This window comes from Cyprinus carpio, chromosome A16 (genome assembly GCF_018340385.1).
Source record: "Cyprinus carpio isolate SPL01 chromosome A16, ASM1834038v1, whole genome shotgun sequence".
Classification (NCBI taxonomy): Eukaryota; Metazoa; Chordata; class Actinopteri; order Cypriniformes; family Cyprinidae; genus Cyprinus; species Cyprinus carpio.
This window is the reverse complement of record NC_056587.1, coordinates 74,638-93,924: the sequence shown is the minus strand read 5'-3', so window position 1 is coordinate 93,924 and position 19,287 is coordinate 74,638. Positions and strand designations below refer to the sequence as shown.

Sequence of the window (19,287 nt, the reverse complement as noted above, 5' to 3'; positions counted from 1 at the left end):
ATTTATAAATGTAGAAATAAAATAAATGTTATTTGGAAAATTTCTAACCACTACTCTGCTCGGTGCAAATAATTTTTTTTAATTCCTTCAAACCAGCTAGTACAATAATAATGTATTTTGTACAATAGTAAAAGTGTAATAAATAATATAGCATTTTGAAAATGTATTATTTTACTAAATACCATTATTTATCAATCATAACATTTTTCTAAGTGATCCACCTAGAAATTCAATAGGGGTATGTAGGATTGTGATATTCTGTGATAAAATAAAAATAAGGAAAAAATATCAGTTACAGGGTCTCAAAAGACTTTTTAAAAATATACAATTTGTGGAACGGGAACATTTAATTTATTATACAAAGCAACATTCACAAGGAAGGTTATTCACATGATCGTAAGAGATGGTCCGTTTTACAAGTTTCAAAAAAAAGTTTGATGCTGAAACATTAGAGGTATAAAATAGTAAAGAGAAAAGATAAGCTTGTTGAAAACGTACACAGCGTCTAAACTGCCCTCGCACAGGCAAACAAATTAAAGGAAATTGTGGCTCCCGCTAAGAGAATCAATTAAAACTTTAATAACACAGGGAAATAAGACGAGCGCTCAACACAAGTTCTACGAAAAAAAAAAAAAAAAAAAAAAAAAAAAAAAACTAGAAATTTTAGGCAGGGAATTTTACACCTGTACATGTGTAGGAAATAAAAACAAAGAAAGACTGTGTTGATTTAATGTGCTGATTTCTCTCGCTTTTTCATAGCCCTTTCCATTTCTCCTGTGCAACAGATTCTGAACAACTCCTATGTTTTATTAAAAAAAAAAAAAAAAAAAAAACTCCAGTGGCTCACAGTCACACATTTATAAACGGCTGCCCACCTCAGATTGAGACAAGCTGTAAAAATGCACATTATAAATTCAGGTTAGCAGTACAAACTAGCACAACTAGGCTTATAACATGCTAAACAAAATGACAAAATGAAATGAAATCCACAGAGAACGTTGAGAAAGTGTAATTCCATAAGTGTCATTATATGAAATATCTGTAAAAGGGCAATAAATAGTGTTTATATCTCTCAGTCCACCATATTTCAGTCCAGACCTTTGGAAACTCAAAATAGTTTCCTTACATTTTTTTTTACCAACAAAAAAACAGACCAGGTTATTTTAATTAAGTCCTAATCATTTTGTGTCATCTTCTATATATATTAAAGATTAAATCTCTCATATGATTAGTGGAGTCACTGATCTGTGTCTTTGGTGTTTTGACGTTTAACACATCCATATTGTATTAAAAAGCTTCATTAACCCTATCAAGGTTCAACTGCTTCACACACAATCAAATGAGAGCACTTTAAGCAAACGTTCCATGGCTTTACGGTCTCTTACTTGTGCGGCACTGAGCTGAAGGTCTCTTGAACAGTTCATGTAACACTGACTTCACAAAGCTGAACAATACAGCAATGTTTACCATCCGATTCCCTAATTACACAATGCAATTTACAGGCATACAGCGTCTCCTGTTTTCACCCTACTGTATGAGTGTGTGTTGAAATTCTGATATCATTAGTGGTTTAGCAACATTAGCAACTGATGATGATGATAATATGGGGTGTTGAAGTCAGTCAGTACACAGGTGAGTCACAGAGCAGCATAGTGTTTAAATGAGGCACTGGAAAGCTGGATAAAACTCAACTCTGGGTATCCAGAGTACTGCAAGACGTCTTGACAAAAAAGGGAGGGTTTAAACGAAAGGAAAGGATGTTGAAAAAAGACGCCAAACAGTTACTTCACAGCTCAAGACCTCTTCAGTCAGGGTAAAAAAAAAAAAAAAAAAAGGACACAAAAAAAAAAATCCATCTTTAAAAGTTAATCAGTCTGAAGGGTGGTTTTGGGAAGTGGGCATTAGGAGTGGTTTTTAAAGCGGTTGCAGCCTTTTTTCCAGTTTTAGCGCTCTAGTCCGTGTGCACCCCGGCCACCGCTCACATGATGCCATTGGTGAGATACTGAAAGCCGTCGTACAGCTTGGTAGTGATGGAGCGCATGGAGCCGTCCACCATCTGCTCCACCAACACCTGCAGCTGCTCCTCCGTCAGGTTCATGTGGAAACGCTCCTTCAGGTTACGGATGGTGCTGGAGCCGTGGAAGCAGGGAAGCTGAGAACCTGCACAACATATAAAAAAAGGAATGATAAAGTGTCCTCAGATGAATATAGAAAGACAAAGATGCTCCATCCCCTAAAGCTTCAGACAAACAATACCTTGATGCATGATTTCTACAATCTGGATGACCTTCTCCATGTGCTTGCGTGCAGCGATGAGGCCTTGGAGCATAAGCATCCTATAATAATTGAACATGTCTCCATCCAGACCTCCCATTACCTAAAAGAGATGCACAGCTTTTAAAATTCTAGCCGATGCTGAGAAGCTTATCATTATTTTTACACCCTTCTCTTCATCCAATATAAACATAGTTTTACTTACATCAACAAATTCACTGGTTAGTTTAAAAGCAGATGTCTCGAAGCCCAGGTTACGCGGAGAGCTGGAAAGGATGAAGCCAAAGTCGATGTGAATGATGTGGCCCTCAGAGTCTAGCAGGATATTTCCATTGTGCCTGAAAAACAAGAGAAAATGGTGGTTATAACTTATCAAAATTATTTTCTTCCGACATGATTCAAGCTTGGTCTCACTCACCTGTCTTTGACCTGCAGCAGATAGCAGATGAGACAGTAGCCAGCACAGCTCTGAACAAAGTTGCGCTGAGCGGTAAGGAATTCCTCTGTATTGTAGTTCCCATGCTCTTGCCGGAAGTAGTCGAGCAATGAAAGTTGACTCTGTTTCTTCACCTGGTGAATGGACACAGCGTTGACCACCGGCTCAATCATACCACTGTCTGAGGAGATGACCAGGATCTTATAGGGCTTGATCCACAAGGGAACCCGTTCTTGTTCCCAGATAATCTGGAAGACCACAGATGGTGAGAAGATACAGTATAGCAACAATGCCTGAGGAGGCCTCGCTTCAAAAAACACATCGTAAACTACTGTTCAAAAGCTAGGGGTCAGTAAGATTAAAAAACCCCAACCCCAAACATTTCAACAGTAATATACATTAATATTTTTTAAAACATAACATCCTGTAATTTGATACATAATTAATTAATACATTTAAAAAATGCTGATAATAAACTAAAAATAAAAGCACTAAAACCTAAAATCAATCATTATAAAGTCCACAAGTGATATTGGTATCATGACAATATAATGAATAGTGTGAAAAATAGAGGAAATGAGCAAGCACAATGAAATATACAATACTGGCCAATATCCACTATGGTATCGATATATTATGCATCCCTAGATTTAACCCCATTTTGAAAGACAAAATATAAAGAGTGTAACCTGTAGCTGTTTCAGCACTTGATAGGCAAGAAGCTCCTGTCTCAGGTCATCACCACATTTCACAATAACAGACAGTAGACGCCAGTTGGGCAGGTGACCATAGGGGGTGCCCTCCCTTATTCGTCTATTCAACAACACAGGAATAATTAAATCAGACTAAACAAATGAATGAAAAAACCAACCATGGTGAAGAATGTCGTACACATACCTCACTTTCTCCTGCCATGGTTCCTTTAAGGCTACGGCTGAGGGATCCTCTGGGTCCCTCTTAAATGTAGTGGGGGTGTGGGCGAGTTGCTCGGACAGGCGTCGTCTGAAATAACAAAAACATTCCAGTTAAATTAGTATTCTCTTTCTTACTGTTTGCAATTATTAATGCGTTATCTCCAAGTCTACCTGATATCTCCAGCTGCAATAAAAATAGGTTCCTTGCTCTCCTGGCTGGTGATGCTATCTACTGAGAACTGGGAAATGTTGTCACAACTGTTGGTGTGGATCTCTGGAAGCTTAAGAACAAAGAAAACTAAGGTCAGCTCTCTAACAACAGCAAATTTGTAGATGTTGCCCTTACAGACGCTCTGTCCGAGTACCTCAACTTGCAGCTCTCCGATGTCGTCTACAGACCATGCCTCATCATCGTTGTCATAATTGGGAACCGTGGAGAAGCTGCTGGCACGCTGGTCGGGCGTGATGCCACAATCAGGAAGATTCTCTACGGATCGCGTGCTGCGAATCCGTGTTTCCGGGATTCTCACTGGCACACTTGACGTCTCAAAGTTCTCACATTCCAGAACTTCTACGTAGATTAAGTAAGGTGCCTGGAAAAGCACAAAAAGGCGGTTTAACAATCTTGTGAAATCGGGAAAGGAAGTGTCTTTCAAACCCCATTAGAAGAAACTAAATAATTCTTCCACTTCAAAAGTCTGGATTCTTATCTCAGCATGACCTTACCTTATCCTTCGAGTTGAGCACGACGGCCTGCGTGTGGGGCACGCGCACCACGTGGTGGTCAAAACCAGCCGTGGGCAGCCAGACACGTGCAGGCAGCTTGTGGTTGAGTAGGGACAGCTCCGAGATGAGCCTCTGGGTCTTCTGTTCTTTAGTGGGCAGAGTGGCTAGTCTCTTTCCGATCCCCATTAGAGACTTAATGAACTCCCTCTGAGGGGTCAGACGCACAGGCTGAGAGCAAAATGAAGATTGAGAGAGGAAATGAAAGATGACGGGAAAAGAGAGAAAAGTCATTTTAACACACCATTTGAAGCGTATGCAAACAGATTTAGGTATTTGCAGAGGAATTATTCTAACAAAAAGGGTTGCATGATATACAAAATACAAAAAATAATTGAAAAAAGTACCACTGATTTAAAATGGTACGATACCAATATATTGCAAATTTTGTTACCTGATAACAATGTGCTGATATTCAGCACAGGTCAGATATTCAGGCAGTGTGACATGAAGCATAAAAAGCAAAGTTAAAGGCTCCTATCCCAGCTAAAAGGCAATTACGTATATATAATATCAATTATTATTGGTTTTGCATGTTTACATGTTTAATCTATCACTGTCTGATTTAATATTGATATTAGTCAGATAGTAATATCGAGTAGTATCAAAGCTGGTATCGTACCGAAGCCTAAAATTCTGGAGCCAACTTTAAATCCAAACTAAACCAATCACTGAATTTCAATGGATGTATGAGTAATTGCACATGATTGTTTTATTATTCAGCATAGGAATATATGTAGCAGTGCTCAAAACCGCTAAAAATTTGCATGCATGATCGGCACAGCATGCTAAACTCAAAGTGAAGCATGGACAAAAAAGAAATGGTGAGAGAGAGAGAGAGAGAGTGTTTTAGCAACAGCTGACCACAGGGGAGAGCATGTGAGTCATGAATGAATAGCATCACCTGAAATGAGGAAAAAGTATTAACACAAATACAAAAGGTCATCCAAGGACAGGGAAATGTGGAGAAAGACTCATCAAACTCCTCCACATGTGCAACCTACGGTTCATAGATGTCAAAGGATACATGGATATCTGTAATCCATGTAGAAAGGGTTACAGAAACATGACATAAAATTACATTTTTTCCCCATAGAACTTAGAGTACCACTTAATCCTTTGCAAATATGAAAAAGAAACACCCAAAACACCAATGAAAAGAATTCATTCCACCAAATTAACACACTTTCCAGAGAATTCTTCTTTGCCAAGATTTGCAAACTCTCTGTAAGAAAAGGTCTTGATCACCAAACCCAAAACAAATCTGCCCCACTTAGAAATTGACTGATTAAATAAGAGAATGAGAGGAAAACGACACATTCAAATAATTAGGCTATTACAGCTAAAACTGAAAAGAACAACCACACAAAGAACAAGTGTTTGCAAGCATGCCATCAGTTCACTGATGAAGATATATTCAAGGTATATTCATATCAATATGCAACACGCGATAGGCATTTTTCACAAATAAGGTACAAATTGGTGTCTCATTACTTAAAAAAAAAAAAAAAAGGCCCAAATCCTGCATCCACTGGAGGACTATTAGATATGCTACATAAAATACAAAACTAAAAGTAGTTAATTTTTTATTATTATTACTAAATTATAGGGCTGTGCAAAAAATCGAATACGATTTTCATGCGCATCTCTTCAGTAAAGACGCTCCTGTGATTAGTAGTATATCTCCAGCAAGTACGTTCAAATCAGGGTTGCCAGGTTTTCACAACAAATCCTGCCCAGTTGCTTCTCAAAACTAGTCCAAAACTAGCCCAATCGCGTTTCCAGGAGGTTCCCCGATAAAAATTGCATCCCGGGGTTAAAATATAATTTTTTTTGGCAGGGTTCCCTTGGTAATATTCACATTTTAGGGGCTAAATATCACGTTACTGGTATTGGGGTCGCTTCAACCCACGAATATGAAAAACAACCACAGACTTGGCAACATTGGTTGGCATTCACTACACAGAGCCGTGATTCACTGACAAACTACACAAAATCGATTTTAAAATCGCAGGCGATTTTGTGTAGCTTGTCGGTGGACTACGGCTCTGTGTAGTTAATGGCGCTTCACCTGAACCAGTGTTGCCAAGTCTGTGGTTGTTTTTCATGTTCATGGGTTGAAGCGACCCCAATACCAATAACGTGATATTTAGCCCCTAAAATGAGAATTTTACCAAGGCAACCCTGCCAAAAAACTTTTAACCCCGGGATGCAATTTTTATCGGGGAACCTCCTGGAAACGCGATTGGGCTAGTTTTGGACTAGTTTTGAGAAGCAACTGGGCAGGATTTGTTGTGAAAACCTGGCAACCCTGATCTTAACCCACGTGCTAGAGATATACTACTAACCACAGGAGCGTCTTTACTGAAGAGATGCGCATGAAAATCGTATTCGATTTTTTGCACAGCCCTACTAAATTATAGTGATGAATGCAATGAATGCTATGATGACTATCATTCAACCCTATTCCCAAAGGTTTTTGTAAAACATTATTAAATATTTTTCTCAAAAAGAAAATAAATAAATAAATAAAACTGGGGTTTTAAACTGTACTTAGACACCAAACAGGGATGCAAAAACAATTATTAAAATTTTCTTTAAAATCACTGTAAACGATACAATAAATAGAAAATAAATAATAACAATTTAAATATCTAGTTTTATCTCTAGAAGTTGACAAAATAACCTTACTGAAAAAAAGACATTAACACATTTAAGATTAAGCCTTTCATACCCTATTTGTGCATGGAAATACCCTATCAAACCCTATTTTCATGTGAAGTGCCAATGTTATGCCCAATTTGTGACATTTGATAGCATGATTGCAAATCTTGAAGGCACACATTTGAAGGAATCTGTGGAGTCAACCCCGCCTGCAAACAGACACAGCCATCATCCCACTACGCACAGAGGAGCGTTATTAGATGGTGAGAGACTTACTGTACCAGCCTCTAGCTCGAGACTGTCGGAGCTGGAGCTCAGATCCTGGGAAAATGAAGATGAGGGAGGGGGGAGTTATAGTGCAAGAGCAGGGGAGGGTGGAGGGGGTCAGAACAAGACAAAAACACATCTCAAGGTTACACTCATCCCATCTGTTTGAGCAGCAGGCCCTGGCCGTGACTCCACAGGCCTGAAAAATTTACTGTGTCATGTTTATCTCTGGCTGCTGATGGTGACTGGACCTAATCTCTGAGAGCTGCTCTGATCAAACCCATGTAAAGCAGTGTGATGGTGGTGAGATGAGGGATTACAGGAGACACACACACACACATCTACACAAACTCCTTCGTCAAGGCCACGGCTCACGATTGGATTAGTTTTATCATCTACATATTAAAGTAAAATGGCTATGATTTAGAAGATTCATAAACCCTTATCAAAAAACGTTTACAGCATTAGCCATCATTGGGGATTGCCAAACACATACCCCCAATGATTCTTGATCATACCAATTATGGTACTATACAAAAAAACCTGCTGATCAGCAAATCACCGCAGCACAAAGCATGAAAACTTATACTAACATTAAAACTACTATTATCCTATTGTAAATTATCCAAATAATAATAGTACTATGTTATCACAACATACATATATAGACTATATTGTATTATTGCAGAAAAAAAATAATGTTACGCTGGAGTGTGTGGACATGAGACACATATACACGTTATGCTAGCGCCACTATTCATTATTGCAGTGGTTCCCAATCCTGGTCCTGGAGAACCCCCAACACTGCATATTTTAGATGTCTCCCTATTCAAACACACCTGATTCAACTCATCAGCTCATTAGTGAAGACTCCGAGACCTCAAATGTGTGTGTCAGATGAGAGACACCAAAAACGTGCAGTGTTGGGGGTTCTCCAGGACCAGGATTCGGAACCACTACATTATTGCATTAATCTCCAGACTGCGTGAATTAATCATGCTTCTACTCACATGTCACAGATCGTGTGTTCCTGCTCACTAACACATGGAAAGAACAAAGAGGCCAATGGATTACTTCCTGCTAGACACTAAAGCAGTAAGCGAGAAAAGTCTGCATTACAGTGCTTTTGCCATTGTTAAGGAGTGTTGACAAAAACAATGGGCCTATAATTGTTTCTGCAAGGGCCAAAAAAAAAAAAACTGAACTATGGAAACATCCTGATTGTTGAGCCCTGGTCTATGATGCACTAGTTGTTTATGCAAATAAACAAATCCACACAGCCCAGCTGGCTGCATGAAATAAAGTGCAAGCACAGTGACTAGCCCCTAAATCAGAAAGCTGCACCTTAACATCCTGCAACTGAGAAAGGCAAGACTCTACCCTTCCCCTCTGCCATCTGGAAAAAGATATCAGCGGATCCAAGTCAGTTCTGCCAGGCTTATTCCCCCACAGCGTATGATCATTGGCCACCTAAGCTGCTTGCTACCCACCTGAAACTCAACAGACTGGCACTCGTAATTACAACCCTGCATTGGCCACTAATAAACATGCTTTGCATTCAACTTGCATGGACCTCTCCATGCAACTCTGCTCTCCAGGGCCGTGTAACAGCTGTCATGTCTCAATTCTCAGGGAGTGTCATACAGCGGTCTTGCTTCAATTTTCAGGGAGTATCAAGCAGCTGTCATGTTTACTTGTACCTCATCCAGCAAACAGTCACTTTACAATTCAGTCTTGTTTACAAGATCGTGGTCATGTGTCCTGTGGAGGCAATTTTGTATAAAAAAAAGGCAAGAATCAAGGTTACAGTGTCTTTTATAATGGGTCCATTTTTGTGGATTAAAAAGTGTATATTTTTATAAAAGCACATACTCATTATTTTGTTAAAACTTTATTATTGAGTTGTAAAGTTGTTCTTTATATGGTCATTTTAGGGTTTTAGACATTACATTGTCATGGCAACAAAGTTATAAAACTGGATTTTTTTATTTTTTATTTTTTATTTATTTACCATATTTTAATATGATCACAAATTGACCCCATTCATTTCCATTTTATGCTCTTATTGAATTGGCATGATGGGGTGAAAATTGTCAGTCCTTATAGCCAAACAGGGGTCCAAATTCTGCATAACAACACAGTGGACTTTCTCTCATGGCAAACCTCTATCCTGACAAGCTTTCAAAAAAGAGGGAGAAGATAAACCTTGTTTTATTTTTCTAGAATAAATCTCCAATCTTCACTGTTTGGAGGAAGAAAATCCAACACGCTGAAATATTTACATGATTAGGTTGGAAAAACTGCAGCTTAAATGTGTAAATAAGTGGAATGGTTAATTTATCAGTGCAGTTTGTGTGGGATATAAGATATGGCTCCACTCCTGTTTCACCAATAGAAAAGTGAGCATGACACAATGCTCAAAGCTATGTGACCAAGAAAAGCTATATATATATTTTTTTTTAAATGCATTCGTGCCCAACATAAAATTTATGGATTTTCATTTACATTATACAGGTCCTTCTCAAAAAAATTAGCATATTGTGATAAAAGTTCATTATTTTCCATAATGTAATGATAAAAAATTAAACTTTCATATATTTTAGATTCATTGCACACCAACAGAAATATTTCAGGTCTTTTATTGTTTTAATACTGATGATTTTGGCATACAGCTCATGAAAACCCAAAATTCCTATCTCAAAAAATTAGCATATTTCATCCGACCAATAAAAGAAAAGTGTTTTTAATACAAAAAAAGTCAACCTTCAAATAATTATGTTCAGTTATGCACTCAATACTTGGTCGGGAATCCTTTTGCAGAAATGACTGCTTCAATGCGGGCGTGGCATGGAGGCAATCAGCCTGTGGCACTGCTGAGGAGTTATGGAGGCCCAGGATGCTTCGATAGCAGCCTTAAGCTCATTCAGAGTGTTGGGTCTTGCGTCTCTCAACTTTCTCTTCACAATATCCCACAGATTTTTCTATGGCGTTCAGGTCAGGAGAGTTGGCAGGCCAATTGAGCACAGTAATACCATGGTCAGTAAACCATTTACCAGTGGTTTTGGCACTGTGAGCAGGTGCCAGGTCGTGCTGAAAAACGAAATCTTCATCTCCATAAAGCTTTTCAGCAGATGGAAGCATGAAGTGCTCCAAAATCTCCTGATAGCTAGCTGCATTGACCCTGCCCTTGATAAAACACAGTGGACCAACACCAGCAGCTGACATGGAACCCCAGACCATCACTGACTGTGTGTACTTGACACTGGACTTCAGGCATTTTGGCATTTCCTTCTCCCCAGTCTTCCTCCAGACTCTGGCACCTTGATTTCCGAATGACATGCAAAATTTGCTTTCATCTGAAAAAAAGTACTTTGGACCACTGAGCAACAGTCCAGTGCTGCTTCTCTGTAGCCCAGGTCAGGCGCTTCTGCCGCTGTTTCTGGTTCAAAAGCACACGCCTGTGCACGGTGGCTCTGGATGTTTCTACTCCAGACTCAGTCCACTGCTTCCGCAGGTCCCCCAAGGTCTGGAATCGGTCCTTCTCCACAATCTTCCTCAGGGTCCGGTCACCTCTTCTCGTTGTGCAGCGTTTTTTTTTTTGCCACACTTTTTCCTTCCCACAGACCTCCCACTAAGGTGCCTTGATACAGCACTCTGGGAACAGCCTATTCGTTCAGAAATTTCTTTCTGTGTCTTACCCTCTCGCTTGAGGGTGTCAATGATGGCCTTCTGGACAGCAGTCAGGTCGGCAGTCTTACCCATGATTGCGGTTTTGAGTAATGAACCAGGCTGGGAGTTTTTAAAAGCCTCAGGAATCTTTTGCAGGTGTTTTGAGTTAATTAGTTGATTCAGATGATTAGGTTAATAGCTCGTTTAGAGAACCTTTTCATGATATGCTAATTTTTTGAGATAGGAATTTTGGGTTTTCATGAGCTGTATGCCAAAATCATCAGTATTAAAACAATAAAAGACCTGAAATATTTCAGTTGGTGTGCAATGAATCTAAAATATATGAAAGTTTAATTTTATCATTACATTATGGAAAATAATGAACTTTTATCACAATATGGCTAATTTTTTGAGAAGGACCTGTACAACTGTTCTTCCTCAAATAATGGCCATCAAGGCTTTGAGAAAACCTATACAGACTAATGTTTGTTCAGGCTTAATGCAGTTCACATTAGACACCTACACTGTACTTCACAAGGTGGAGAAAGTGGTATATTCCTACGTTACCAGCTTCGGTTCTCAAAAGAAGTTCGCTGAAGTGTGTAAATGGCGTGGAGTGGTTGTGGGGAACAACGCATTTCATAATAGCTGATCTTTACTTCATTTTACCAATGGAGTGGTTCACTGCCATGTGAATGGCGACATCACTGTTGCCATAACAGCACAATGCTGCACCAAGATCACGTTCGGAGGAAGGGAAGAAACTATGCTGCAGGAAGATAAAAGAGGAAGGCAAGTGATCATGTCCACATGCCTGAATGTCAGAACAGAGGGTGTGTGCTGTGCAACGAGGTTAAAATGAAGAAAATCTGAAGGTAGATAAAGCTAAAGTTCCACATCACAGTAGAATTGTGTTATTGCATAACGTTCTGCCCTGCAGCTTCACTGATATGCTATAATGGTCTGAACACACAAAAGGCAATGGCCAGGTCAATATGCTCTATACTAACATCTATGCTGAAAAAAAGCTGTTACATAAACTGTAAGCTTAATATAAATTAGGAGACATTGGCGTGGCCAATTAAATTAACTGGATCAGACAAGCTGTGGACACACATCTGTAAAAATCACACTGATACCCACAAATTAATTAATTTTCTTATTAACATATTTACTTAAAACTGTCATGACATTTGATTCCAAACCATAAAGCCTTATCAAAAAATAAATACAGCATGTATTATGGTGTATTGCTAAATTGTAACTACTCTCCAATCCCCTTGACCACACAGATTAGCCTGCTATGAAGGGGAACAAAGATAAATGGACAATTTGAAGTTCAAAGTGATTGCCAATCCTTATGTTTGAACAGAGAAAATCTACTTTATTAATTGTTACATTAGGGTAAAAACCACATACTATACTAATACTAGTGACCAATACACTTCCGTTTGGGGTCAGTTATTATTTCAATTAAATTAAAGCTTTTATTCAGAAAGGGTGCATTAAATTGAACAAAAAAGACAGTAAAGACATTTATAGTCTTCTTATACAAAAAAAAAAAAAAAAAAAAAACTTTACTTTTTATACTTTTGAACTCTCTAATCTGGAAAAAAAGTATACTGAAAAAACTATCATGGTTTCCACCGAAATATTAAGAAACACTGTTTTTTTTTTTCTTCTTTTTTTTAAATAAACATAATATAAAATATTTCTTGAGCACCAACTCAGCATATCTGAAGGATTTCTGAAGGATCATGTGATCCTGAAGTCTTCTGAAAATTTGATTTTGCCTTTAGAGGAATAAATTACATTGTAAAATATATTACAATGAAACAGTAACAGTAAATTGTAAAAATAGCTTTTGTTCATACAATTGCAGCCTTGGTTGAGCATAAAAGCATTTTAAAAAACATTTAAAAAAATCTTACCATTCTAAAGCTCACTTCTAAATGGTGTATACGTACATTGGTCAATATTTGTTCATTTAGTCCAATGAAAGTGCTTGTTAAGTCAATTAACAATTCCAAATTAACTGAATAAATAATTGTTAAAATTCTGCAAATAAATTGTGTATGTCTCATCTGCTGTCATTAAACGTTTAATGTCGGCCACCAGGAAATTCCTGAGATGAAAAGAATAATCTGATTGATGTGGTACAAACAGGATCTGATCTGTCTGTCACACTGACCTCGGATCTAATCCTGGAACTGTGAATCACAAAGTGCCACTTATTAGAAGCATGAGAGGTGACTTAGTGGCATGACAATTAGCCCTGAGTATTATCATCATGACTGTGCAAATGAACAGAGAAAGAGAGGGGCTGTCTTAACAGAAGAGCTGCAGAGCATCTTTCTTCTGGGAATCAGTCAGCAGTGGTAGTTAATTATTTTCTGAAAGCACAACAACAATCTGTTCATCCCCCTGCTGACTTCTGCCTTCACTGTGATTAAAGATGAAAAATTTACATTCATAGGTGACATGTGGCAGACCAACTCAAACACACAAGACGACACATCTCTGTTCCAAAAACCTAGTGAGCTAACCCATCTAGACAGCATTTTAAAATCTTGATGAAAAGGAATCAGCGACAGATGTTTTCTTCCATACGAGTGAAACTTATAGTGGAAAAAGAAAAGTAGGAAAAAAAAGTAGGGTGGGTACTTGGATCTATCCACTGGTTGTTGATTGGATGAAGACAGATTTTAACATGAGCTTTAAATCGACTGTGTAAAAAAAAAAAAAAGGGGGGGGGGGGTAGCACCATCTCAATCTTTTTCGGATTTCTTTCTCGGAGCAGCCCTAAATAATTATAATGCTTAAGGTGAAATACAATTCATATTTCTTTATTGAAATAACTTACAAAGTCATTTGAAAACTTTCTGTAAGATGTAATTTCACAAACAGTGTGAGTGAATCACCGTGCGTTCTCTCTTTATCTCTCAAAATGCACAAATGGCTTCAAATCACTACATCGCGTCTACACTATAAGCGAACTGCACACTGCACAGTTGAAAAAGGAATTGTCACTTGCACAACTGAGGCAGTGTCGCATTGTCACTAAAGTTTATAACATAAATAAAAATACAAACTCAAACTTTAATTTTAATTTATCTAAAACTAAAATTATAATTCTAAATCTAAAAAAAACAAAACCATTGCTTTTTCTAAGCTAAAGCTATACAGCTCACAAAATCATGGCTTGTGCTGTGTGTAAGCTATTGTGCAGCAATTTCCCCATTGAAAAACAAAAATGCACTGCATAATCAAGCTTTTAGGTGAGATCATTTTTTTTTTTTAAATGTCTAAAAAAATTTCCCTCCCATCCTCACATTAACAAATCCCCCCCACAAGAGTCACCTAAGAGGGGAATTCCCCCCACTTTCAAAAAATGAAAATTCTGGCCCTGAATGAATTTCTGTAAAAATCCTGATTGGAGCATCACTATAAATAAATCTACATCATAAAAAGAAAGCTTTAAAAAGATCTGTATTGGTGATCGTATCGGCAGATACTGCTTCCTGTGATCAGCTCCAAAAATCGAAGCACCCTTACTTTTTCCGTAAAGCAAAAGCACTATTTTATGTAGTTGTTACATATGGAAAATCAGTCACTTTTTAGATTCGATTTCAGTTAGGATGCTGCCTAGGAAAGAAGTTCCCATTGCTCACTGCACATCCCATCTGCCATTAAAGTAACTACATGAATATTTATTTTACAGAGCTTGTCTGAGTGTCAGCGCCACATCAAGTGGAACATCGACAGGCCTTTTTCCAGCGCAGCCATAGAAAACCACACAAATCTGAGTTGTTTGCCTTCCGCATTTGCATTGAACAGCTGAGAAACAACATCCATGGGAGGTGGAAGCGATGGCCAGAAACGTTTAATCTAAAAGCAGCTTTCATGTAACTAACTAGGTAAGCAAGCATGTGAGTAACAAGTGTCTCACCTCATCCTGGCTGGTCTCTACTTTGGGGTTGCTGGCAGTTCTCTTCAGGTTGCTGCTGAGGCTGATGCTTACGGTGGCATCGGATTTGGAGCGTTGGTGAGTACGTTTGGAGGGTGAGAGGCTGTGTTCGCTCATGCCCTGACTGTGATGAAGGGTTGGGGGGCAGGAAGGGGGAGGCTGCGGCATCTCCCTGCGGATGCGCTGGCTGGAGGGCTTGAGTTCGTCTGACAGGATGAGTTACGCAGTTTGGTGCCACGGGAGTGGCGCTGCGTAGAGATGTGCATGTCAGAAGAGTAGGCCCCCAGCAGCCAGGCGCACTGCAGGGAGAAATTGATGCTTTGCCGGCAGCGGTGCACCACATAGGGCTTGATGGCATCACCCACATCCTCATCCATGTGGATGTACATATTGAGCAACTGGGGCAAATAGAAGTCCACGTCTTCGTTTCGGAGAGCTAAGAGTCGATTGCCAATGTAGGCTTGCACGCCGGGCTCCTTGGAATTATAAAGATAGGAGATGGCCATGGAGATGTCAAACAGCTTGGACTCAAAGAGCCGCAGGAGCCAGGACTGCTTGGATGAGTTGTTCTTTTGACGGCGCCGCACATTCTTCACAGGCTCTGCTTCCTCCTCACTGATCTTGGTACGTTTTCCTCCATCGGTGGACTCGGGGTGTGCTGTACCATTCACCAAAACTGGCTCTGAGCTGGCTGAAGATACCTCTCCATCGGCCTTCAGGAACTTCACCTTTTGAAGCACCTTCTGGCAGGCTTTCTTAGCCACCTCAGTATCGATGACCAGGCTGAGTTCGCCCACTCCCTCGGATATGACATCTAGAGGGGGGCTGGAGGTGGGCAGGCCTTCACTGGTGCTCGGGCTGGAGCTGGTGAGGGGACGAGGGCCAGAGGAAGGAGACGAGGGCAGGGACAGTGAGGAGGTGGTGGAGGTGGAGGAAGCAGATGGGCTCTTCTGTAGCTCCTCAAGCCGGGCGGGGGAGAGCTCCAACTCTGTGTCACCCATGGCCACACACTCCTAGGCCACTGCAAAACACAGAGAGACAACAAAACACAGCTTTAGTAAAGACAACAGAACAGGATGGCAATCACAATGCATATAAAAATGCTGTAATGTGAAATTTATGAGTGAATTAGACAATTTAACAGGAAAAAAGCGGGGTGGGACTTTTCAGTGGTAGAGCAATTACCTACACTACCATTCAAAAGTTTGGGATCAATCATTATTTATTTATTTTTTTTAAAGAAATTAATACTTTAATTCAGCAAGGTCACATTAAATGAATCAAAAGTGACAGTAAAGACATTTATAGTGTTACAAAAGATTTCGATTTCAAAATAAATCCTTTTCTTTTGAACTTTCTGTTCATCAAAGAATCATATTAAGCAGCACAATTGCTTTCAACATTGATAATAATAAGAAATATATATTGATTGGCAATCAGCATATTAGAATGATTTCTGAAGGATCATGTGACACTGAAGACTTGAGTAATGGCTGATTAAAATGTTGCTTTGCAATCACAGAAATAAATGATATTTTTATTTCTATTCTAAGTGTATTAAACTTTGAAATCATTGTAATATTGTAATAATGTTTTACTGTATTTATGATTAAATAAATCATGCTTGGTGAGCATAAGATCCTTTTTTTTTTTTTCTTTTTTTTTTTTTTTACATTTTTTATAAATCTATGTGATCCCCAACTTTTGAATGGTGATGATAAAAGTAAAAACTTTTTCTTTAGAAAACTCTGATGAGTTATGCACAATAAGACCAGGTACAGTCATTAGGACAGTAAATAGGGTCAGTTCGATTTCATTTTGCCTTTAAAATATCAACTTACATATAAGAGACTGAGAAATCAGAGAACAAAAAGAAGTTTTGACCAACATTGTAACCAGCCATTCAATTATAAAAATCACAATAACCCAGAGGAACAGGCTTTATTAAGAGCCACTTCCCCAGGGTTACGCCATCCCACTGATCCACAGCTATACAGGACATTGCCGTAATCTGCCTCCAGCAGATTACCTCACCATTACCAGCAGGCCAATATCAGATAAAGCAAAGCATCAGTGTCAGATTCCACAAAGCTGCTACATTAAAAACCCATTGTACATTAAAACAGATCGTGTTGTCAGAAAGAGGCAGTTCACCACATAAAGCTCAGTCACTTCTAGAAGTACCCGTGGTTCTACTGTGATGAAAAGTCCTCAAGTTACAATGGAAAGTCAGATAAGTTAGACCGATTAGTTTAGTTAAATGAAAGACAAATCGGCATGAGGAAAAGTGTTTGTTCTTAGATCACTGAAATTTAAGAGCAGGAACAGAAACTGTAACAGACGAAATCAAAACTGATTCTGAAAGTGATAAGATTAAAGCAGCACATGTCAAATTATGGAGACTGTGTCAGCTTTGACGAAGATGCCAGCTCTCCTCTTACATATCACATGCTGAACGCATCTCTGGTGGATGGTTTAATCTAAACTGGCAGTTTGTATGTTGTACAAGCTTGCCAGCTCTTTCTTCAAGTTAAATCCTGTGAAACTGGAAAAACACTGCTCTGGCAACAAGCCTAAACTGATAACAGTAAGAGTTGCAACACTGATTCACACTATCTAACCACAAGCACAGGCCTATTTCTATTGTTTTGGTATAAAAATGTTTCACCGAACTTCTCCGATTGCAATGGAAAGAGTAAATTCAATCAGCCTTTACCCTGAAATGTGAGAGGAAGACAGTGATCTAGAGGAACACAAAACATGTAGACCATGAATGATCAGTCCCTCTCCTCCTGCCAACACCCCACAGCACTTTCCACAATCCAAAACCATTATTATCTAACTATTTGATGAAACCCTTGAGTAACTAGATTACAAGACTGCCACATTATATATAAACCACGAAATCCAATAATCGTGAGATCAAACACACTGAAACAAAATCAACAACCTTAAAGCCAGGTCTATAAGGTTAATGGCTATCGGTAGCTATAATTTTGGATTTGTGTGTGATGCGTCAGCTGGTTTGATCAGACATAATGATATAGATTAATTAACAATACAATGCTGAACTAGTTAATCAACTCGCCATAAAAACACACTGCCAGCGTTATTTCTTTTTATATCAGTAACATTAACGTTAGTTGAAAGTCTACAGACAACTGACAGTACAAGAACATCAAGCTAAATATTTGCAGTTATGGCTTCCAAAACTCGGTAATAACATCCATATTTCTTCTCTAAACGCTTTATGATCAAAACATTAACTTTTTTTATCCTACTTCAGACGTTAAAAATCAGCGGTCTATCAGTCAGATGACTTTTGCACTCGTTAGCATCTGAGCATGTTTAGCTGAGACCTTTAAGAGACACGTCGATACTTTTCTCTCTTGACGGGCTCAAAAAGATTTTTGCCTTAAAACAGTATAATAGTATGTGTGCTGAAAAATGTATAATTTAATTAACATTAGTTATTATTAAATGTGCAAATGTTATGAAGGCCGAAAGGAGTAAGCCTCGTAAAAACACAAACGAATGCTATACTTAGCCAAGCCGCTAACGCAACGTCTCTACTTTATAACGTACTTTTGAACCGACCCAGGGAAACATCTAAACATATGACTTACCTCAAAATAAACCGGGTGAAGGCTTAAGGCTAACCGGTTTATCTGTGTTTTAACTGCCCCATTTGGGAGCCGGGGTTCTCCTGTTGCTGAATAGCCGGTGAGGTTCGCTAAGAAAGTGAATGGAGAGATGACACCGAGGCTTGCCCACATCAACTGCCTGATTCCGGCATACAACACGAACAGCCCGTGTCTCAAAACACAAGAGAGTTGCCCTACCAAGACAGCATTCGTAGGCGTTTAGGCAATGGCTACAAAGGCTGTCTAGATAGGAAGCTCGCTAGGCTTTCAGACACAGCTAAAGAGGGTGATAAAATTAGGTTATGAAAGGTTAAAAACATTAGCTGTTGAAAACAAGTCGTTTTGCTTCTCATTTACATAATAAGAATAATAGAAATAAATATTAGTAGTAATAATAAAAGTATAATAACAATTTCTGTTAATTTTTTATATTCCATATAAGTTTTTACAATTATGATTTTATTACACACACACACACACATACACACACACACACACACACAAGCACAATCATTACAAGCAACTACCGATTTGAATAAGTCAATAGATGACATTTAATTTGATGCATGTTAATTTTTATTAACACATTTGACATTCCTATTTATAGTTGTACTGTAGTTATTTATTATTACAGGGGAAAAAATAAAAACCTTTTTATTAATACTTCTT

General features: G+C 38.7%; 1 protein-coding gene across 1 annotated transcript; it reads right to left on the bottom strand.

Moving 5' to 3' along the window:
- Window positions 1-335: 335 nt before the first annotated feature.
- LOC109063398 (phosphatidylinositol 4-kinase beta-like) lies at window positions 336-18,733 on the bottom strand. The gene is given in 13 exon segments (XM_042771916.1): window positions 336-2,160; window positions 2,257-2,377; window positions 2,480-2,612; window positions 2,693-2,958; window positions 3,400-3,523; window positions 3,608-3,712; window positions 3,796-3,905; window positions 3,990-4,217; window positions 4,351-4,578; window positions 7,348-7,392; window positions 14,957-15,195; window positions 15,198-15,995; window positions 18,601-18,733. Coding segments are annotated over 12 exon segments (2,559 nt in total). The 5' UTR covers window positions 15,976-15,995; window positions 18,601-18,733; the 3' UTR covers window positions 336-1,978.
- Between the last annotated feature and the right edge of the window lie 554 nt (window positions 18,734-19,287).